Here is an 18,807-nt window from a genome sequence, read left to right as displayed (position 1 = left end):
GTGGTGCCCAGAGTGTGGTGATCACTACTTGGGATTGGTGGTGGCTGGACACAAGCCACTCTGAGGCTGACCCTTTCTTCTTTTCCTTTCCCAATGAGTTATCCTCATCTTCTCGCCTCAACCACCGATCCGTTAAACAACAAATAAGCTTTGTCAATGTCACTTTCCAATCATCCTCTTGTCTTTCCCTTTCACCGAGAGATCAATCGCGGGATGGGAGATTTTTAGCGACGCGACCACTCTTCAGGAGGCATATCTGGCGGACCCAGAAAAACCTACGAATACGCGCCGATCGACTTCTCCACACCACGTGAGTGGCCCGCAGCGCAGGTGGGAAAGTTGACTACCGGTAAGCAGGAATGGGTTGGATATGTCGATTGTTGACTGCTGCGCCCTCTCATTGTTTATGCATGACTCCTGCATATCTCCGACACTCGCGCCATCATCCCCGGTCGGCTGTCCAGGAGCAGAGTGGCCTTAACGAACGACCCAGGGCTACTCCGTACACCACACAGAGTCACAGACAGACCTTTGGATCCCGTGTCAACAGCTGAAAATGGCCCTAATCAATAATCCTCGTGTTTCCTTCCCCTCTGAGCGCTTTTAAGAGCTAGGTGAATCTGGGCCATGTGGCACTAGACTAGGACATGGCCGGTGAATCCAACCTCACGCCCGGACCAGCGCGCTTGCGAACCATACACCAACGCCAGGGGTCAACTCCAGCCAGCCAATCAAGAGATCAGTCGGACCATCCTCGTCGCTTGAGTGTGTTGTTGCTGCAGGTCTGCAGCCAGTCAGTCTGTTTATTTCGCGGGTGCTGGGCAACTAGACTTGGATCTCTTAGGGGAAAACCCCAGAGCAACAGATAGATTGAAGTCTGGACTGGCCTAGAATGATCGTGCCTGTCTTTCTCCTCAGCTGTAGCAGGTCGTTGCCAGTTTCAACCCTCTGCGGTCGCTTTGACTGCCAGCGAATCGAGTTTCGACTTAAGCTTACCCTCTCACTTCAAACAATGCCGTGGGAGCATTTCAGTTCCAGTTTGGCGGGAGTAGCCGAGCAATCCGTGCAATGACACTGCCAATGATACACATCCTTGAAGTATATTGCAAGCTAGCCTACATGATATTAGGTACGAACTACGGATAGAAAATTACACAAGAGGAATTACAGGGAGGGAAAGTAAGCATAGACACTATTTTATTTAGTATGGTCGTAGCATTTGACCAGTCACAGCACCCCGTCAGAATTCAAGGAACCCAAAGCCCTCCCGACACGGACGGCGGCAACTGGGCGCTTGCTGCGACGCGTTTCATCTATAAAGCCCATGCACATTAGAACATGATTAAGGACTGAAGCCAAGCCGAAAAGCTACCACTGCTCAGACACCTGCATCAGAGCACAAGAGGTGAAACACGCAAAGAGAGAAGAGCCGGGGGGGGGGGGGGGGGAATAAGGCAAACGGGATGTCGCAGGGGTGGGAGAGAAGGCAGTGTCAGTGGATATGAATAGCAACAACAACGACAACAACAACAATGATCACCCTGAAGCAGTCGTAATCAATGATGCCCGTCCCGCTTATCATACATCCGGTTCACTGCCCCCAGCACGCACTTCAGAATGCCATCTGCACTCAGGGTCTGCCCCTTGTCGCCTCGCCACGGCACGGTGTCGACCATATCGCGCAAATTCTTCTGATGTGTCATCTTGCCGAGCTCATCGTCCAGGTCCTGCAGATACTGCCGCGCCACGGGGTCATCGCCGATCTGGAAGAACTGAATCCCGACCTGCCAGGGCACGGCCGAGATCTTGTCGAGTCGCTGGGCCATGTTGACGATGACGCTTTCCGCGTCATCCGTGAACGCCCCATCGGTGATGGCAATGATGTTCAAGGGCTTGACCAGCTGCGTGGAGTCCTCGAACCTATCGCTGGCGGCGACCTTTTTCTCCAGGTCACGGATGTAGGGCCCCAGGATATCCATCAAGCGGCGGCCGAACGGCGTCGGACCCTGGGGATGCACGCTGCCAAAAATCTCCCGGACGTTGTCTGCCAGCGTAATGTTTGGGTATGACCCCGGCCCCCTTCGACCAGTATCTCGGCGATGGTTGAGGAACCACACGTCGATTCCGTCCCTGTCATACTGCGTGCAGATCGGAGCGATCGCGGCGATAGCATCTTCGGCCTCCTTCCAACGCCGCCCGCGCATGGATGTGCTATCATCAACAAGGAATATGGTGTCAAACTCGCGTAGGAATGAATATGGCGAGTCGCCTGATGAGGTGCTCGACGCTGCTGATGGCATGGGCATATTCGCTGTGGGTTCAGCGGAGTACGGTGGGGGCGACCATGGGTCCTGATGGCTTGTTGGAGTTGCCTTTCCTATGCTTTGCGATTGGGACGCTGTGCTCCGATTGACTGAACCTGTTCGTGAGTGTCGCTTCTCATGCGACTGGGCTTGTCCCATGTTGGTGCTATCGTTGTAAGCTTGTTCCCTCGAGGTCTGGTGACGATGGGTTGAGTTTCGACGGGTAAGCTTATCTCGAAGGTGTTGTAAAAGTGGCATTTGGAAGGGGTAAAGATGTTTATAGTCGGTCAGCTCGATGATCTGTCTTGGAGTCGAGTAGGCGGGGATTTCCGGAGGCAAAGACGTAGCTCCCTTGAGAGAAGAGGTCGTTGTGTGTAGGGTGTATGGAAGGCGACAGAACAAAGTGAGGGCGCGGCATCACAGTAAATGTAATCATTTTTCCCGACTTTTCTTTTTATCATTTACCAAATGTCCGCAAGACATAGAAGGCGCAGTCAAGGCAGACTGGCTCAACCCAGACACTCGGGTTTCATTCCAGTCAGTATGACCTCAGGCTATATAACACAAACAAAATTTACTTTTGCGCAGTATATGAGTATGACTCCTTCATGATTCGACCCCCAGGGAAACAGATCCACGTGTGGACTGCTATGTAGAAACGACCCCGCTGCAGTGTAGAATGGTCTGCAATTCCAACCAATTAATTCCAAGAACCCAAGCCTAAGGCTTTCAGGCAGGAGTGACTTCGCCCCCTTTCAACATCCCGTGACTTCCATCTCCTTACCAGAAATCCAACATCCTGCCACAGTTGACACAGCGGCACTGCCCCGAAATGTAAGGTTAAAGCATTTTCAACCAGCATGGCTGCATAGCTCATTCCTGATGGCCACGAGCTCCACAAGGCGTGATAGTGAGATGCTAAAGCTACAGGGCTGCATTGGCATGCACTGTACTGTACATTGCTGAGGGGTATTAGGGAGGCTGTAAGGCTGATGGATGCTGAAAGGTTTGCTGCAAACCCATACACTATCGGAAGACCGGATGGTGGAAGGCAGTGCACAGCCTATTACGTACTCGTACTAGTAGCGGATACCCCGGGGGGCCCCAGTCAATACGGCACTGCCTCATCCCAAACCTTGGTTTATGCGACGGATAAGTAAAACCGAGATGGGTCTTATTATGAGGTTATGGTTGCATTATGAGTGTTTTCGCTAGCGGATCCATGTCAGTAAGCCAGTCACATGTGACTAGATTGACGTACAGTTATACAAATCGCGATACAGTCATCAACATTGACAAATAGATTATTTATGTTCATAGATATACACTAGGTATCATATCATATCAGCCAGCAACACTGTTGGTAAGAAGATGCACAGACGCTTTCTCCCTCCACGGGTCGAGACCGCTCATCTCTAAAAGCGTCTCAGCGGAGTGCTGTCACCCTTTCATGAATCCGTTCATCGTCCGTTTGCCCGAGGACATCGAACGTCTCGCCGACTTCCAAAATATCAATTAGGGCCAAAGCCTGATCGATGCCCAGGCGGTTACCAATAAGCGCCAAGCAATCAACCACCCATTTGCGTAGGGAATGGCCCTTCGGCTCAGTGGCACCAGCGAGAAACAAGGGCCACAGAAGAATCATGCCACGGATGAAGCCATATTCCAATGTCACCATCCTGAATGTAGTAGCCTCGCCGGTAACGAGGTCAGCGCTAAAGTGATAGGGCACACTGGCGCATATATCGAGAGCCAACTGCCTAGCCTTGTCGCGGACCTGCGCGAGATGGCTAGCCAGATCGGGAGTGAGGGTCGTGTTGGTGTTCAGTCGATATGTGTAGGTGAGGATGTATTCGCTGATCATAATCCGGGCACAGCGATATTGATTCCACGCGTGACAGAGCCATAGGTCTTGGTACACGTGGAATCGGTTGTTGTACGAATTGAGACCCCAATCGGCTTGGGTAGGCCAGGGGCTTTCGATGGTGGTATACAGAAATCGAGGCGGCAGAGCCGCAAGCCATGCCATCAACTCGCCTTCAATGCTATAAACAGTGGACAAGATCTCCTGATGGTCGGTGATGACTTTATCACGTATATCTGCCCGGAGATTGGCCAGTCGGCCACTTATACTGATCAATCGGTCGCTATAAGCTTCGGTCTGGGGCCGCAGAAATTGGGCCACCCTTGCGCAGTCAAGGACTGACTGCGGCACTCGAGCCTCTCGTTGCAAGCAGCTGATAATCTTGACACGCTCGTTAGTCAGGCCTGCGGAGGGAGAGGGCAATACTGGAATCTATCAACATACAATCTGATATCTTAATTGTAAGAACAACTTCAACCCTTCAGCTTTCTGAAGTTGTTCCACACCTCTCAACTCCAAGAGTGCAGCAGCCCCAGAAATATGATTTGTCCAGTTGTCGAGATTCTGCGGGGCTCTACTAGAGACAACCTGTTCTGCAATCAGACGCTGTGAGTGCGAACGGGGAAGTGCCCCAAAGTCAAACGCACCTCAAATATCGCTAGAAGTAAAACAGCGGCCAGGGTGGAATTGTCCCTAGCCTCTTTCTCATCGGTGACAGCAGAAGTAAGCAGCTGCAACGCTTGTCCGTACTCTTTCTCCGAGGTAATCCTTAGGGGAGTGGATCGCCTGGCGCGAGCGAGCATGGCCATTCCTGCAGAAGTCATACTAGCTATCATAGCTTGCTGACTGGGTGAGGACTGTAAATCGAGGATAAATTCTGTAGCAGAGTCTGGCCTCATCCAGATGCTTCCAATCCAATTATTCTGGCTCAGAAAGAAGCAGATGGCTTCATTCTTGGTGGGCTGATACGAAGGCTGTAGATCGAGGGGGCGCCGAGTGACAAGATCTCGTTGTAGGTCTGTATTCTCACTGAAGTCCCCAATGTTACTGGACCCCGATGCGGCGCTGGGGCTACTACTAGTCGTGCCACTGCTACCCCCACAGGGAATCTCAGACCGGCCACTAGAGCCGGATTTATTGGCTGGTTTAGTCTTGCGCGCTGAGGTCCCGGTCCGTGCCTTCCGAACGACCTGTTGACTCTCATCGCGGAACATTAAGGACAATTCGTCTCGGTATCCGGGGCAGACCCGGTTGCCCTTGGCGCACTGGGAGCAGGTTGGCCGCGCCTGATCGCACCGGATCTTGCGAGAGCGGCATTCCCCGCAGCCTTTGCTTGGCTTGCCGCAGAAGACCATCTTGAAACAGGCGCAGCGTGCAGAAGCGGCTGGTCGATCGTGCTGTGCTGGGGGCAACAAGCGATAGATAGATGGACCCAGTCGGATAAGGAGAGCCAAGCCCAGAATGGAGGCAACTCGAACGGGTAAGCAATGCGAAGAACGGCTTGAGCACCGCGACTTTCTAACGTTTGAGCTCAGAACGAGGCTGTGGAAGTAGAACTATGCTAGGATTAGTCCATTCAAGAGCCGGTGCATGTCCTACCGGAGATCTTTCTCGTCCAACCTGGCTGATATTGGTTGGGAGGAACACGGCCGTGGGAGATAAAGAGGTGTATGTAGTACGCCGGGTTGGCGGGTGCCTCAGGCGTGGGCAGCTTCCCGACTCCACGTGGGGTCCGGCTAACCTGATCGAGTATGCCTTGCGAGATGCCCTGGTGAGTGCGCATCGCAGTGGCACATGCTGATTCCGTTCATTATACGTCGCTTTTATGATCTTCTGAGGTCAACATCGGCCGTGTGCTGCTTAATTAAACTTTGATTCTACCCTATATGAAGAGAGTCCACTTACGCATTTATTCTTCGAATGACAACTGCTTAGCAGATGATGTAATGGCTAGGGCGCGGGATAATCAGCGTCAGCCCTATCGTTCTATGAACTGACCGGGTATGCTTCTATCTACCAAGAACGGAATGATAGCTGTAACCACGCAAGCAAGTAATAAAACACAGGCAGAGAATATTTCCTAGCTATGCACCAAGGCTAAGACCACAGCACATTGGCAATACCATGGGAAAGATAAGTTTCATTGTGTATTCGCGTTCGCGGGGAGCAATTCAAGCCATGACCGGCTACCGCTTTCATATATGTTGACTTTCTCGCAACCCCGTGCTGACACCTCCGGTCTATGTCTCGCGACAGATTCCTCCTCTCATACAATGAAAGGGTAGTGGAAAGCTCTAGGTGTATGAATGCGAGATCCCTGATTCGACTTCAGTGCATTGCTGTTGTTGCCTTGAAGGTGAGGAGGGTAACTGGGAGTATGAGACGACTGAGGCACGAACAGGTGGCTGCGTCTCATGCGACTGGGTATAAACTCGGGTGCTTCAGGGCGAAGAGTGGAGTAGTAGAATGTCGTACGCTTCTTGTTCTCATCGTCTGCTTTTCCGTAATCCTGTATATGGCGTGGGGCACCCTCATTCGGGCCTGGGAGTTGTCGTGATTCTGGGCGTCCTGGTAGGCCGAGGTATGGCGGTCTCAACATCCCAGGCTGAGAAGTAGCTTCAGTTGGACAGCACTGCGGGTAGTTCTGCACGGGCAATCGGGGTGTATTCGGGGCTGAAGCGAAGTGTAGTGGCAGAATATGCCGTGGAGCAAGGTAGGACGTCGCATGGGCCTAATCATTGACTCGCGTTATCGCCAACAAACTTCAAGTAGGAGGTTTTTTTGGCTCTGCTTACTGTATGTTGTTGACATGACGAGCGGTCTTGCTCTAAGAGCTGTCTACTAACACGATCCATCTCCATCTGTGGATAGGATTTTGTTTGCATGAGTGACGATCGCGTGACATTTGGGTGTATTTGACTCGGACTTGACGAGATGACCTGGCCGTTTGGAAGATATCCAGATGACAAAGTTGGCGGGAAGTAACTACCAGGCGCTGCAGATGACTGATAGTGCTCAGGCGATACAGCTGGAGGAAGGGTCCCAGGCGATATAGTTGGCGAAAAGGATAAAATAGCTGGTGTCAAGGCACCCGGAAAGCGTGCAGGCAAAGCAGCCGGTGAAAGGCCATGGGTTGGTGGAGCCAATCTAGGCCTCTCCCAATAATTGGGTTGGCGAGAAAACGAAACCATGCCAGGGTCAAGCTTTGAGGATTTACCATCAGTGAGTACTTTCGGACCTTCTTCATTTTTTTTCCAATGAGAATCAGAAGTACATTGGTTAAGTGAAATGCCTTACCTGGCTGGGCGAAAGCTCTAGGTGCGTATAATTCATGATTCAAAGTGATAAGAGCAAGGGAGTAGACGAATGAAAGAAATATTTGCAACACGGGAAGAAGGCTACAGAGAACAGATAGAGCAAAAGGTTGCTAGAGGCTAGAGTCTTCAGAGCGATTACCTGGGCTTCAGAAGTGTTCTGGGGAAGGAACTTTCGTCGCCGTAGGCTGCCAGTGACAATGGCCTTGAGCTGTATTTGACTACACTCTGGAGCTTCATCAACGCCTCAGTAAAGGCTGAGTGATTAGTCCTTGAAAGGCGTTTGCTCCACTTCATCATCAGTTTACAATCTAGAAATGTAGAGCAGCAAGTGAAATACTCAGACAAGTGTCATTAAGAATATGTACATTTTTTGGTTTTCTTTTTTTTTTTTTTGTTTTTATAATTTTAAGTTTTTTTTTGTTTTTTTACGAGGCGATTGCCTCGAAAGACAAGAGGCAGTCAGCTAGAAGGCTAGCTGAGGAAGCCCTCGAGCTGCTCGTACAACAGCTCGAGGGCTTCCTCAGCAGCCTCCTTCTCCGACTGCCTCTTGTCTTTCGAGGCAATCGCCTCGTCCAGGGCTTTCTGGGCAGCCCCGACGCCCTCAAGGTGCTGTATTAGGGCTACAGCCGCCTAGGAATTATTTGGTCAGCTACGTGATCATTCAGTGATATCTTCATTTGTTAGAGCTTACCCGCAAGAAAGTGTCCCGCTGGGGGGGGGTCATAGCCCCCCCACCGTACTTCTTGATGAAGTGATCAAGTACTCCATCGTGAGCTCCGACACGTTGTTTGACAAGCCTGTTCTCCGTTTGAACGCCAGTGTGGACCAGAACAGGGATTCTCGAAGGAGAAGCTGCGGCCAGGACAGACTTGCTTGAAAGTTCCGACGCTTGTCTGGCAAGGTAAGGGCTTCCGCTAGAAGCCGTGACAACGTGTCTGCGTGATCGGGACCCAGCGGCCGTGGGCGTGTGGACCGTGGTATTCGTAGGTAAAGTTCGTTCCACGTTCACCAAATTAAAGGCGCTAGGACCAGGGAGAGGTTTGTAGCCAGCAGGAAGCTGTTCGAGAGGTATCTGTATCGGACTCGAGATTTGACCGGTGCGAGTCTTGCGTGAATGAGTTATGCTCCATCCAAGGCTCGATGGCTTCATGGCAGCGCCAAGATTCTTGCTACTCACGGCCTTTCGAATTGGCTTCGCAGTTGGGGGGGTCTTTTGAATGCTGCCACCATTGTCGGGATTTATGAGCTCTTTGTCGGCACCAGCGCGAGGCTTGAACATGTTTCGAATACTGAAAATCTTCCTCTCACTGCGCGGGGCAGGATTCTGTACCCTTACGTCGATATAGGTCCTCGGGTTCTCAATAGACTTAGACAAGATATTTTCGAATGTCGCAGCTTGATCCGTTCCATTTGAAGGGTTCGATTTGAGAGGATCAGTGTCCTGGATCGGGAACTCATACATCGCCTCCACTGATGACGATCTGACGGGGTGTGAGTGAAGAGCTGCGGTCCTTTGAACTCTGAAAGATTCAACTGTAGAGCCGATGTGAGAGTCCGCAATGTGCTGAGTATCGTGATGACTTTCATTACTGGGCGGAGTGTGATCTTGTCCCTTCTTCAGACATGGAGATGCGATGGGAAGTAGATTGTCATTTGCCTGCAATTCGAGAGGAGAAGCTTTGGTGACCGAAGCCTGTGACCGAATCTGCCCTGACAGCACGCTCTTCGGGGCTGGAGCCGCTAATTTGCCTTCATAGGCCTTGGTCTCTTCGCCCAACCCTTGAGTTTCCACGCATGACTCGAAGCCTTCTTGCTCATTCGAATTGACGGGGTGACGACCATTGCCCGGAGTATCACCAATGCCATCTTGTCCTCTTTCAAATGAAGATGACTTGTCAATAGATTGGATCTCTCCAGAGTCAGAGCCCTGGCTTGATATGTATCCAACAGACTGTGATCCTGTACCTCTCAACACCTCATCTGCGGATGAAGAAATTCTCAGTCTTGGACCATGGATGCGCTGGGCAGTTCTTTCGGCCACGGGGGTACGATACTCGCCGGTATAGACGGTACGTCGTGGCTTCGGAGTCTCCTCATCGATGTTCAAATCATCATCAGACGAGTAGGTAGAGATAGTATGCCCTCTCCCAGTAGTAGGTACGACATTGGACGTAGTAGCACCTAACAACCCCTCTGATGACTGGGTACTAAGAGTGGAAGGAGCGTCAACGAAAGGAGCTTTTCCGATACATAGCTCTGTAAGTGTGACTTCATAGGCACAAGCAGGAGACGATGCACTGCGCTTTTGAACCGGCACAGGTATCGCACTGCGCTGTGCGCTGGGACTCTGCAACTCTCTTTCCAGTGGAGATGGCCCTGCCGGTGTTCTACGGTGGTAAGTAGCCATCGGGATCCGAGAGCGCTTGTTACTGTCGATGGAATATGAGGTAGAGCGAGAGGCCGAGACCTGAGATCTCTGAGACAGCAACAAGTTTTCTTCATCGTCTGTGGTGGTCAGTCTGATTGCCATGTGAATGCGATATAGGCCACTTACCATGGTTGACGTTTCCACATGGACGTTCTGATTTACTCTCCATGGAGAAATCTTTCAGGGGTGGTGCAATTTTAGATGCATCTTTCAAAAAGAAAGGACAGTTAGCATGAGAAAGACGTGGTGTAGTTAGCAAAACAAGCGTGAAGGGTAATTGTGTTGCGGCACAGTCACAAAGTCCTCTCAGTTATAAACACAACATTGTGGTCTAAGGCAGTGAATGAAGCTACTGAGAGAAAGAGCTCACATTTCATACCTTCACTAAGGGTAGTGCCAGATGGCCCAGTGTAACGTCTTTCAGGAGTTCGAGGGTCCTGGAAGGGATCTTGGACAGAAAGCTTGTCGGCAGCCATCCTGTGAAGGTTTGTCTTACGGTGGTGTAGAGGCTTTTCCCTTGCAGAAAAGCCGGAAGGTGGGATGATTTTCTGGGGAGATACAATGGAAGCTTTTTCTTGTGAAAGCGGAGGAGGTGTAGGGGTCCGTTTGTCCTTTGACAGCGAAGTAGCGGTGGTGAAAGTCTTGAGTTCAAGAGGACAAGGAGGAGTGATATGGTGAGAAGATGAAGCAGAAGGTGTCTGAGAGGTGGGATATTTTGCGTGTTTCTCACTTTCGTGTTGCTGCGTGGGGATTGGGGTCGTGTTCTCAGGCGCATAAACAAGCCAGTCCCAGAAAGCTAACAGAGAGGAGCGCACGCTGCCCCCTCTGCTTGAATCCACTGTCTGGCGGGTCCTCTGCACTGGGCCCCCGGGCGACAAAGCAGTCACGTTTAGGTCACTGCTGACCGACTGCCTAGAATGTCCTTGTCCAAGTCCAGAAGCTTGATTTGACTGGATCTTGTCAGTGACAGTTTCTCAAAAAGTCCTACATATAGCCTTCTACATACGTTTGAGACCGGGAGCAGAGCTGAACGATGCGGCAAAGGCAATTCTCCGTGCTTCGAGATCCTACCGGTGCGTCTCGGATAGTGACTCTAAATCATCCTGTTAGTTGCTTGTATCCCATCACATCCTCCAGTAACTGACCTTGAGTTTCTTGATCAATTGATCTCTTCTTCGCAACTTGCTGACATAAGAGCCTAGGCTTTGACGCCGACTCTTCTTCGCAGGAGATCTGGGAGGAGTGTTGCAAACGTTCTTCAGAACCTTAGTCCGCGGGTCTGAGACTACCCTCAGTATGCCTGGCCTTGAGTCAGACTGCGACGCATTCTTCCAATGCGAGAAACTGGGGGGAGTATGACTGTCTGCTTCATGAGTGTCATACACTATCCAATTGGGAGATTCTGCAGGAGTAACTGGACGTATAACGTCACGCTGCACAGTTAAATCTTCTGAGAACCCGGCGAAAAATGGAACCCGGCTGTCCTCGAAAACAGAAGCAGACGGACTCGGACAAAACCAAGCTCTAGTTGTGTCTTGATCTTCTCCTGATACACTGGGAAGCACAATTGTTGACACAGACTTGGTGTCTATCAGTGTATTTGTTGGATGCATTGTCATAAGCCTGTGGTATACAGCCGGCGTTGGTGAGCATGTGTCATAGGGGTTGGAGCCCCGTAGGGACCTTGGGTTGAACATGGTGCACGTATGTCAATCCCAGAGCCAAATCACAGGGGAGACACCAGTTCTTCTTTCTGGTCTTGTCAAGGCGGGAAGCCTCCTCCTGGATTCTGATTTGGCTGTTACTCTATACCGGACTCAGGGTTAGCATCTACCTGATATTATGATGAATGACTTCAAGAACGAGATGCAGAACATGACCGACAGAGATCACTTTTTGACAACACCTGAGAGTTACGAACTTTCACACTAGACGCGTGCAATCAGCTTTTGAGGGATACAGTGCACTCACCAGAGAGACGCTTCAAGTCAAAGGAGGGTTTTGTTCGATATGTGTTTCACGAATGGTAGCAGGGTAGGATGGTAGGTCATCTGAGGTGCTTCGGATGAAGGGGATGCAGAAGAATAAAGATGAAGAGAAGAAGAGATTATGATTGCTAAGGTTACCAAGTGAGAGACAGAACAAGCTCTCTTCACTGTGTTGTACCCAGAAACAGCCCGTTACCCAATTAGGAAACGCGCGAGGTCGAAGCTTGGGCGCCTGAGGCACAGAGCAGGCACTGCAGAGCATTTCATATCATGCCAGTGAATCTATCGGTGCTGTAAGGGTGCATTACGCTTTGTCTATGCTACAGTGTTGTTCAGCGGTGTAGCTCTTTGACCCAGGGACCTTATAGGGCGTAACGGGAGCTGTGCTTGGCAGGCACTACAGCTATCCATTATGACTTCTCTGTATCCTAAAGTAATGTAAGATAGAAGTAGTACTAGGGTTGTTAAGGCTTGCATTGACCATAGGAGGCTTTCCAGCAAATACTACGTTGATTTGGACGTCTGCTCCAAGCTCTTGCTGCATACTATGAATCTCATATAAACCAGAAATGTCAACAAAAACACTCATTTACTACCTTGAGCTATTGCTCTTCAGGTATAGTAGTTTTCTCTGTTGAAGGATCTATAGACCGCGTTTCCTTTTGCCCGCCTGAAGGGGCAAACCGACGCCAGCCGGCCTCTGCGCACCAGTCGCATCGCTCGACCACTCGCTAATTTCCCACTCAACGGTTGTTGAGTGGTCGTCGCTAACACCCACCCCGCGTCTCGTCTTCATCAAGCGGCCCAGCTGGCTACCTTCGATCATTTCCTCGAACCACGGTATCCCACCGAAAGTGCCTTGCCTGTAGCTCCGTGAGAGACCAGACCCATCGCCCCCCGCAGCAGCGGGAATGACTACACGAGACGGAGTGGGAGGGTCACTGGACGCTGCCGCCGGAACAGCAACCACCTTGCCTTCAGATTCGGGTTCCTGCTCTGCTTCAGCCTCCTCCTCTTCCTCGTCCACGTCTTCCACCTCACCCTCGCCAACTCTTGGCACTTCCTCAACTTCGGTGCCCTCCTCCTCCTCCTCATCCTCCTCATCCGAGGAAGGGACAACCGGGGGAAGTAGCTCCAGATCCTCCAGCTTACGTTGATGTTCACCGAAAAGACTACCCAGAGACACACTCATGAAATCCGCCTCATCCCGGGGCACCTCGCTCCAGTATGTGAGTGGGGTGCCGCAGAATCCGCAGAAGACCCGCTGAGTGTGAGGTGCATGGTGCGGGGAGAAGATGCGTCGGATACCTGCATGTGTTTCATCGGGAAAATAGGATTGCGTGTGGGATTGGTACCAAGATAACGGAACGCGAAGCCATGCCGTCAACGGTGAGCCCTGGAATCTACCTGGAACGATGTCAGTATCTATTCCACCGAGAAACTATCACTTCATCTGAAGGCGGCACAGGATAAAGCCGGCGCACCGACGCAGACCGGGAAAACTTACGGTTGTCTTGACTGGAGTCAAAGTAGACGTGGGCATGGTCGGTAACATCATCAGGCAGACGAATCAGATATTGATTGCGGCCGCATTGGCAAGATCCGCGTAGTGGCACGTGCTCAGTCATGGCTGCTGAAGCCGTGTGCGCCGTTGATAAGCTCTATCTAATTGTAGAAGCTTTCACGTTGAGACCGTAGCGCGAGTATGAGGTCATATAGCGAGGAATTTGGGGTCCAAGCAGACCAGATCAATTGCTGCAAGGTTCGCAGTCAATGTGATGGGGTTGATGGCAAGAAGAACAAGAGATGCTGATGCGCTGGGCGACGGGGGGGAAGCCTTGAAGAAATAGGCATGTATTGAGGGGCTCTGAGAGAGTGGTGGCATGGTGAAGTCCACAGTTGATCTAGAAGCGACCTGAACGATCGATGACGTTTATCGGCTGCCCGTGGAGACATCCGGAACAATTGGCCAGTTGGCGCTCCCAGGGCTGGTTTCAGGCCAGCCAGGCACATCACCGGCTTTGTGCCTGAGGAACGAACCACCAACCCAATTGTTGGGTCTTTCTTCTCTCTTTCCTCCGCTGGTCCAGGTTGATAGTCAATTTACCCCTGGCACATCACCAGAGACATCTATCCCTCTCCATGAGAAAACAAATCCCCAATCCGTATCTATTTAGCATACGAAAGGCCGAGTTCACATCGACTAGCCTCTATACTTCCCCACGGGTACTGTCTGTCTTCCGTCGCAGCCCAGCCACAACCGCCCCCCAGTCCGGCCGTCCGTCACATGAAAATCCGACTCACCCGCACACGCACATGATAATCTCCTTTCCCCGCGAAGCTCAGGACAACAAACAACAAATCGCATCTAACTCTCTTACACCAATCTCCGACATCAGACATTTGAAACCTCTACCACAGCTGAAACAAGAAGGGAAAAGGGGGGGGAAAAAGAAAGAAAGAAAGAAACTAAACCCCTTTGAACCCTAAGAAACGCATTAACCCCCCACCCCACCACTATGCCATCTGCACGCCCACCGGCCTCCCTGGCATCCAGCTCCTCCGAAACCTCCTACTCCCCCTTACCGAACAGCAGCGGCGCAACGGTACCCCACGATGAACCCGAGGACCGGTCCCCTTCCACCACCCCAACCGGCACCTCGGCATCCAAACCCAGCGCTGCTGGCGCACAGGAGAAGGAGAAACCGCGACTGACGGAACAAGAGAAAAAGAACAATCACATCGCCTCGGAGCAGAAGCGCCGCGCCGCGATTCGGGAAGGGTTCGATCGTTTGACGGAGCTGGTCCCTGGCCTGGAGGGGCAGGGGCGCAGCGAGAGTATCGTGCTTCGGAAGACGGTGGATTTCATCCAGCTACAGCTCCAGGAGCGACAGGAGTTGTTGGCGGAGATTGAACGCCGGGGCGGGCATATTGACGATGCCTTTCGGGTCTGACCTAGGTGGTTGGCTGACTGTATATGAGCGATGCGACTATTGATGACGATGATGATTACGATGACTATACGGGGGAGGGGGAAGCGGCATGATTGGGAGATATGAAGTAGCTTCAGCTTTGTTGGATATCAGAAGCTAGACACAGGAGACGAAGGTGCAGTCTGGCACTGCTAGTTTGCTCAATGTTCCGGTGGGATGCTATACGAGAACTTGGCTGGTTGCACAGCCTTTCTGTCCGGCGCTTCACGGCTTGGTTGCGCCCACTGGGGTCTCTTATCACACACGACGCTTCTTCATGGCGTGGAATTGGATGGTGTTCGGCGTCAAGATTGATTCCTATGTTGGCTTTGTGTAGGGCATTGACGCTGCGGAATCGCAGACGAGAGTCGGTGGGTTTCATGTGGCCTTCTACGAAGGGTACTCCGTATTGCCCTGAGGATACAGCTATTCTGTTGCGGGGTCAACAGATTGCAGCGACCTTTATATGTCCCTAGTGCAATTCAGAGCGAATATGATCATTTTACAAGAGCAACACCAGTGAAAGCGAGAACTCTCCATTGACACAATGATGAACCCCATTACAATACTACGCAGCATGGGAGATCGCATTCAGATGTGGCACAGCCTAAGTGGGACAGCAGCCCAGACAGCCAACCCCTTGCCTGTTCCCTGCATTGACTGATTGATAGATACCCCCACCCCCCTTCCCATCTGCCGTGATTGACCGCCTAGATGGACGATCCCGATGACCGAAAGCCTCAAAATTCGTCCGAATGCGGGAAACGCTCAGCCAACTGGGAAACCCATCTACACACCAAGACTCCTTTCAATCTACTTCTACTCCCCTACCTTTGATCGCGAATATAAACACCACCACCACCACCACCCACCCCCCCCTAAACCCCGCCAAAGAGGCGAGCCAAGAATGTCGGACAGCAAACAATCCCTCCTCCACAACCCTCCGGACCCGACAGACCCGCCGCCGGCCTACGATGACACGACCACCATCACGGGGACCAAACGCATGTCGACGCTGCCGCGACCGCCGCCGCTGGCGCTGCCGATCCTCAACCACCTGCGCAGCCAGCGCGTGATCCTGGCGTCGGCGTCGCCGCGGCGGCGGCAGATCCTGTCGCAGCTGGGGCTGCCGAAGCTGGAGATCATCCCGTCGAACACGGCGGAGGACTTCCCGAAGACGATGGAGCCGTTCGAGTACGTGCTGGCGACGGCGACGGAGAAGGCGCAGGCGGTGTACCGGCAGGAGATCCTGAACGAGGCCAAGGGGGAGCCGGGCCTGATCCTGGCGGCGGACACGATCATCGCCGACACGGCGTCGGGCCGCATCCTCGAGAAGCCCCGCTCCGAGGCCGACCACTTCGCCATGCTGAAGGCCCTGCGCGACGTCGGCGAGCACAAGGTCTACACCGCCATGTGCGCCATGGCGCCCCTCGTCAGCGCCCGCGACCCCGGCTATGCGCTGGAGACCGCCCTGGAGGAGACGGACGTCAAGTTCGACCAGGGCGTCACGGATGAGCTGCTGTGGGCGTATGTGCGCACCAGGGAGGGCGCGGATAAGGCCGGCGGGTACGGGTTGCAAGGGCTGGGGTCGATCTTGGTCGAGAAGATCGACGGGAGCTGGGATAATGTGGTGGGGTTGCCGTTGCGGTCGGCGTTGCAGTTGATGGAGAGGGTCGTGGCCAAGGCGGATGATGATGATCGCTTGTCCGGTGGGGAGGAGGATTTGTTGGAGGATGAGGAGGAGTAATTTTGGTGCAGTGGAGAAAGGGCCATCCATCCGCTGCTTGAATCAACCGGATTTGGTGGTAATTTGGGGACGAACACACATTTCCGAGATATCTATATGACTTATTTACTTGCCTTACATTGACTGGGCCATACAGTCAATCAAATCTTGCGCTGGGCGTCGAGATAACAATAGAGAGAAGAAGTACGGGTGAAGAGAAAAGGAAAATAATTAGAACAATCTCAAACCAGATCAATCACATACACGAGACACTCATTTTATGCTCCAGGGTAGTCAAGATTCCAGTACTGGCGTCTACCAGAAGAAAAAAGAAGACAGCATATACATAGGCAAAAACGCCTTAAACAAAACAAACATCAAACAAGAACACCACCCCGAATTTATGCCTTCCACACCCTGCGGATAGCCTCCGTCACACCAACATCGTTTGTCTCGAACTCGTACAGACCAACGGCTGTGCCGAGCGTGAACGCACGCAGCAGCCACTTCATGAATGCGGCAGTCTTGGGCACACGGCGGACAGGGAAGTAATCAGTGATGGAGGCGCTAAAAGGCGAGGGTTAGCTTCCTGGCTGATTGAGGCAAAAGACGACAATGTAACAGGAACGTACTCGAAACCGATGTGAGAGTGAACGACAATTGCGGAGCAGATGACAGCGTCCATGACGGGGCTCACAGAGCCGGCGGCGAAGGGAGCAATGCAGAGAGGGACGAGGGAAGCAGAGACGAGTCTAGACATAAATCATCAGCGCTATGTTCCAATTTTGTTGATCCCGGGTATCCGAATCGACGCACCTCTCAAAGGTCCAGTGGTAGCTACCGTGGACGGGGTGGGAGTGAGGAATGGGAGCAGGGTCGTTCACTAGAAGTCGAAAAAGAGCCAACGTTAGAAAAGTCATGTCCTCCGAACCAACCGTCCGTGGTCGTCATCGATGCGCTGCGGAGATTCGAAAAGAGAAACTTCGATAGACCCGATGCTCTTCAACGGCCAACAAAACTATCTCCTCATTGCACACCGACTTCAGGCTCGAGAAAGGTTGATCGATAGGATAACATACTGGTTCCCTGGATGGACTCTGTTTCAAAGATCCGTTAGCATCACCATACATTTCATGAGTTCCGATCAATCGCCCCCCCCCCCCCATGTCAATCCCCCACAAAAGCTCATCCACGCCCCCGCACAATCTTTTTGGACAGCCAACAGCCACACACACAAAACTTTTTTCTCGGATATATCGCGGGCGACTCACGAGGCAGAGGAGGCAGAATCTGCTTGTTGGCAGAGGCGTGGAAGGCCACGACCTGCGACACGCCGGCGGCATTCTTCGAGGCCCAAGGGGCGCGGAAGGCCGACAGGCAGGACTGCCGGAGGAGGGGCGACTGGCGCGCAATTGAAGCCATTGTGATAATCGAGGAGAGGAGAGTCGAATTGCAGCGGAAAAAGGAGGGTGAGGATTGGTGATCGCGGTTCGACGGCGCTACAGCGAGACAAGAAGTTGAAGTTGAGACTCGAGGCTCAGGATGGAACCTCGGGAGTCCGATCGGGAAACGGTCATCACATTGTCGGGTCCGTGATTGGTGCGTCGCTCTCCGCCCAGCCGAAAATGGCCGACACCCGGCAATACCATCTACAGCTGGAAGATGCGCAATGATGCTGGTAAGATGGTGTAAATTGGCGTATCCTTCTTAATAATCATCTAGGCTGCTCTGGCGCCTGGTACAGACCGCCTCAACTAAGACGATAGAGAGGGGATGGGGTGGCTACTGGGAAAGCTGTGCGAAAGAGTGGAACATATATTTCTGCCTCAGGCGCAAAAGCATTCTTGTTTCCCGAAGCAGCCGACGAGGAAAAGCTACTTACTAGGTACGGAGTACCTGAGCTCTTGTGACGCAGGTTCATTGATCATGTGCGTATCAAATGTACCTTGGTCTCAACAGGTATGAAGCAGAAGAGAAAAACAAAACAACAAGTCAGCCCTGCGACCGTATATGCTGATGTATGACGCTGACTGGAGATGTATCTGGGTAGGATATCGAAATGGCAAAAAGACTATGCTATGCACCCGATGGGGATTGAACCCATGACCTTCGCATTACAAGTGCGACGCTACTACCACTGAGCCACGAGTGCAATGATATCTACTTTGTTCTCGCACATTAACAACCATAGATGTTCTTTCTTTGACCC

The 18,807-nt window shown here is 52.2% G+C and overlaps 8 protein-coding genes and 1 non-coding gene across 9 annotated transcripts; 2 read left to right on the top strand and 7 right to left on the bottom strand.

Moving 5' to 3' along the window:
• Positions 1–1,556: 1,556 nt before the first annotated feature.
• On the bottom strand, positions 1,557–2,462 carry BO86DRAFT_319361 (uncharacterized protein; the record flags this gene model as incomplete). Its single annotated transcript, XM_025668250.1, has 1 exon — positions 1,557–2,462. One exon carries the CDS (start codon positions 2,460–2,462, stop codon positions 1,557–1,559), a length of 906 nt encoding a protein of 301 aa, XP_025524938.1.
• Positions 2,463–3,618: 1,156 nt separating this feature from the next.
• Positions 3,619–5,816, bottom strand: BO86DRAFT_411910 (Zn(II)2Cys6 transcription factor). The gene is made up of 3 exons (XM_025674617.1): positions 4,815–5,816; positions 4,612–4,755; positions 3,619–4,548 (listed from the first exon to the last, which is right to left on the bottom strand). The coding sequence occupies exons 1-3, from the start codon at positions 5,520–5,522 to the stop codon at positions 3,730–3,732; spliced, it is 1,671 nt and encodes a 556-aa protein (XP_025524937.1). The 5' UTR covers positions 5,523–5,816; the 3' UTR covers positions 3,619–3,729.
• Positions 5,817–6,423: 607 nt separating this feature from the next.
• Positions 6,424–7,778, bottom strand: BO86DRAFT_437294 (uncharacterized protein; the record flags this gene model as incomplete). Its single annotated transcript, XM_025676055.1, has 4 exons — positions 6,424–6,898; positions 6,963–7,408; positions 7,465–7,565; positions 7,624–7,778. The coding sequence occupies 4 exons, from the start codon at positions 7,776–7,778 to the stop codon at positions 6,434–6,436; spliced, it is 1,167 nt and encodes a 388-aa protein (XP_025524936.1). The 3' UTR covers positions 6,424–6,433.
• A 177-nt stretch (positions 7,779–7,955) lies between these two features.
• Positions 7,956–11,609, bottom strand: BO86DRAFT_437293 (uncharacterized protein; the record flags this gene model as incomplete). The annotated part of the gene is made up of 6 exons (XM_025676054.1): positions 7,956–8,114; positions 8,176–9,989; positions 10,039–10,089; positions 10,292–10,862; positions 10,919–11,005; positions 11,058–11,609. The coding sequence occupies 6 exons, from the start codon at positions 11,607–11,609 to the stop codon at positions 7,956–7,958; spliced, it is 3,234 nt and encodes a 1,077-aa protein (XP_025524935.1).
• A 769-nt stretch (positions 11,610–12,378) lies between these two features.
• Positions 12,379–13,792, bottom strand: BO86DRAFT_458085 (uncharacterized protein). Its single transcript, XM_025677265.1, has 2 exons — positions 13,408–13,792; positions 12,379–13,307 (listed from the first exon to the last, which is right to left on the bottom strand). Exons 1-2 carry the CDS (start codon positions 13,526–13,528, stop codon positions 12,544–12,546), a joined length of 885 nt encoding a protein of 294 aa, XP_025524934.1. The 5' UTR covers positions 13,529–13,792; the 3' UTR covers positions 12,379–12,543.
• An 804-nt stretch (positions 13,793–14,596) lies between these two features.
• On the top strand, positions 14,597–14,848 carry BO86DRAFT_280260 (uncharacterized protein; the record flags this gene model as incomplete). The annotated part of the gene is made up of 1 exon (XM_025667330.1): positions 14,597–14,848. A coding segment is annotated over one exon (252 nt), but the record flags the coding sequence as incomplete, so codon positions are not given.
• Positions 14,849–15,699: 851 nt separating this feature from the next.
• On the top strand, positions 15,700–16,855 carry BO86DRAFT_391332 (nucleotide diphosphatase). The gene has a single exon (XM_025672566.1). It carries the CDS (start codon positions 15,780–15,782, stop codon positions 16,617–16,619), a length of 840 nt encoding a protein of 279 aa, XP_025524932.1. The 5' UTR covers positions 15,700–15,779; the 3' UTR covers positions 16,620–16,855.
• Positions 16,846–18,131, bottom strand: BO86DRAFT_391331 (CybS family protein). Its single transcript, XM_025672565.1, has 5 exons — positions 17,870–18,131; positions 17,678–17,695; positions 17,415–17,481; positions 17,231–17,350; positions 16,846–17,165 (listed from the first exon to the last, which is right to left on the bottom strand). The coding sequence occupies exons 1-5, from the start codon at positions 18,018–18,020 to the stop codon at positions 17,000–17,002; spliced, it is 522 nt and encodes a 173-aa protein (XP_025524931.1). The 5' UTR covers positions 18,021–18,131; the 3' UTR covers positions 16,846–16,999.
• A 546-nt stretch (positions 18,132–18,677) lies between these two features.
• Positions 18,678–18,750, bottom strand: BO86DRAFT_t225. The gene has a single exon. It is a non-coding gene; the product is annotated as a tRNA-Thr (tRNA).
• Between the last annotated feature and the right edge of the window lie 57 nt (positions 18,751–18,807).

The sequence above is a fragment of the Aspergillus japonicus genome, assembly GCF_003184785.1.
Source record: "Aspergillus japonicus CBS 114.51 unplaced genomic scaffold BO86scaffold_50, whole genome shotgun sequence".
NCBI classification, from domain to species: Eukaryota; Fungi; Ascomycota; class Eurotiomycetes; order Eurotiales; family Aspergillaceae; genus Aspergillus; species Aspergillus japonicus.
Note: the sequence above shows the minus strand (reverse complement) of the source record. Positions and strands in the feature narration are given on the sequence as shown.

What these genes read in the sequence shown, in the direction of transcription:
- BO86DRAFT_411910 (XM_025674617.1), bottom strand. Translation starts at nt 5,522, where the DNA reads ATGGTCTTCTGCGGCAAGCCAAGCAAAGGCTGCGGGGAATGCCGCTCT. An exon ending in TACTTCTAGCGATATTTGAG is followed by an intron (nt 4,756 to 4,814) that starts GTGCGTTTGACT and finishes ATTGCAGAACAG; the next exon opens with GTTGTCTCTAGTAGAGCCCC. An exon ending in TACAATTAAGATATCAGATT is followed by an intron (nt 4,549 to 4,611) that starts GTATGTTGATAG and finishes GAGCGTGTCAAG; the next exon opens with ATTATCAGCTGCTTGCAACG.
- BO86DRAFT_458085 (XM_025677265.1), bottom strand. Translation starts at nt 13,528, where the DNA reads ATGACTGAGCACGTGCCACTACGCGGATCTTGCCAATGCGGCCGCAAT. An exon ending in TGACTCCAGTCAAGACAACC is followed by an intron (nt 13,308 to 13,407) that starts GTAAGTTTTCCC and finishes ACATCGTTCCAG; the next exon opens with GTAGATTCCAGGGCTCACCG.
- BO86DRAFT_391332 (XM_025672566.1), top strand. Translation starts at nt 15,780, where the DNA reads ATGTCGGACAGCAAACAATCCCTCCTCCACAACCCTCCGGACCCGACA.
- BO86DRAFT_391331 (XM_025672565.1), bottom strand. Translation starts at nt 18,020, where the DNA reads ATGGCTTCAATTGCGCGCCAGTCGCCCCTCCTCCGGCAGTCCTGCCTG. An exon ending in TACCACTGGACCTTTGAGAG is followed by an intron (nt 17,351 to 17,414) that starts GTGCGTCGATTC and finishes ATTTATGTCTAG; the next exon opens with ACTCGTCTCTGCTTCCCTCG. An exon ending in CACTCTCACATCGGTTTCGA is followed by an intron (nt 17,166 to 17,230) that starts GTACGTTCCTGT and finishes CTCGCCTTTTAG; the next exon opens with CGCCTCCATCACTGATTACT.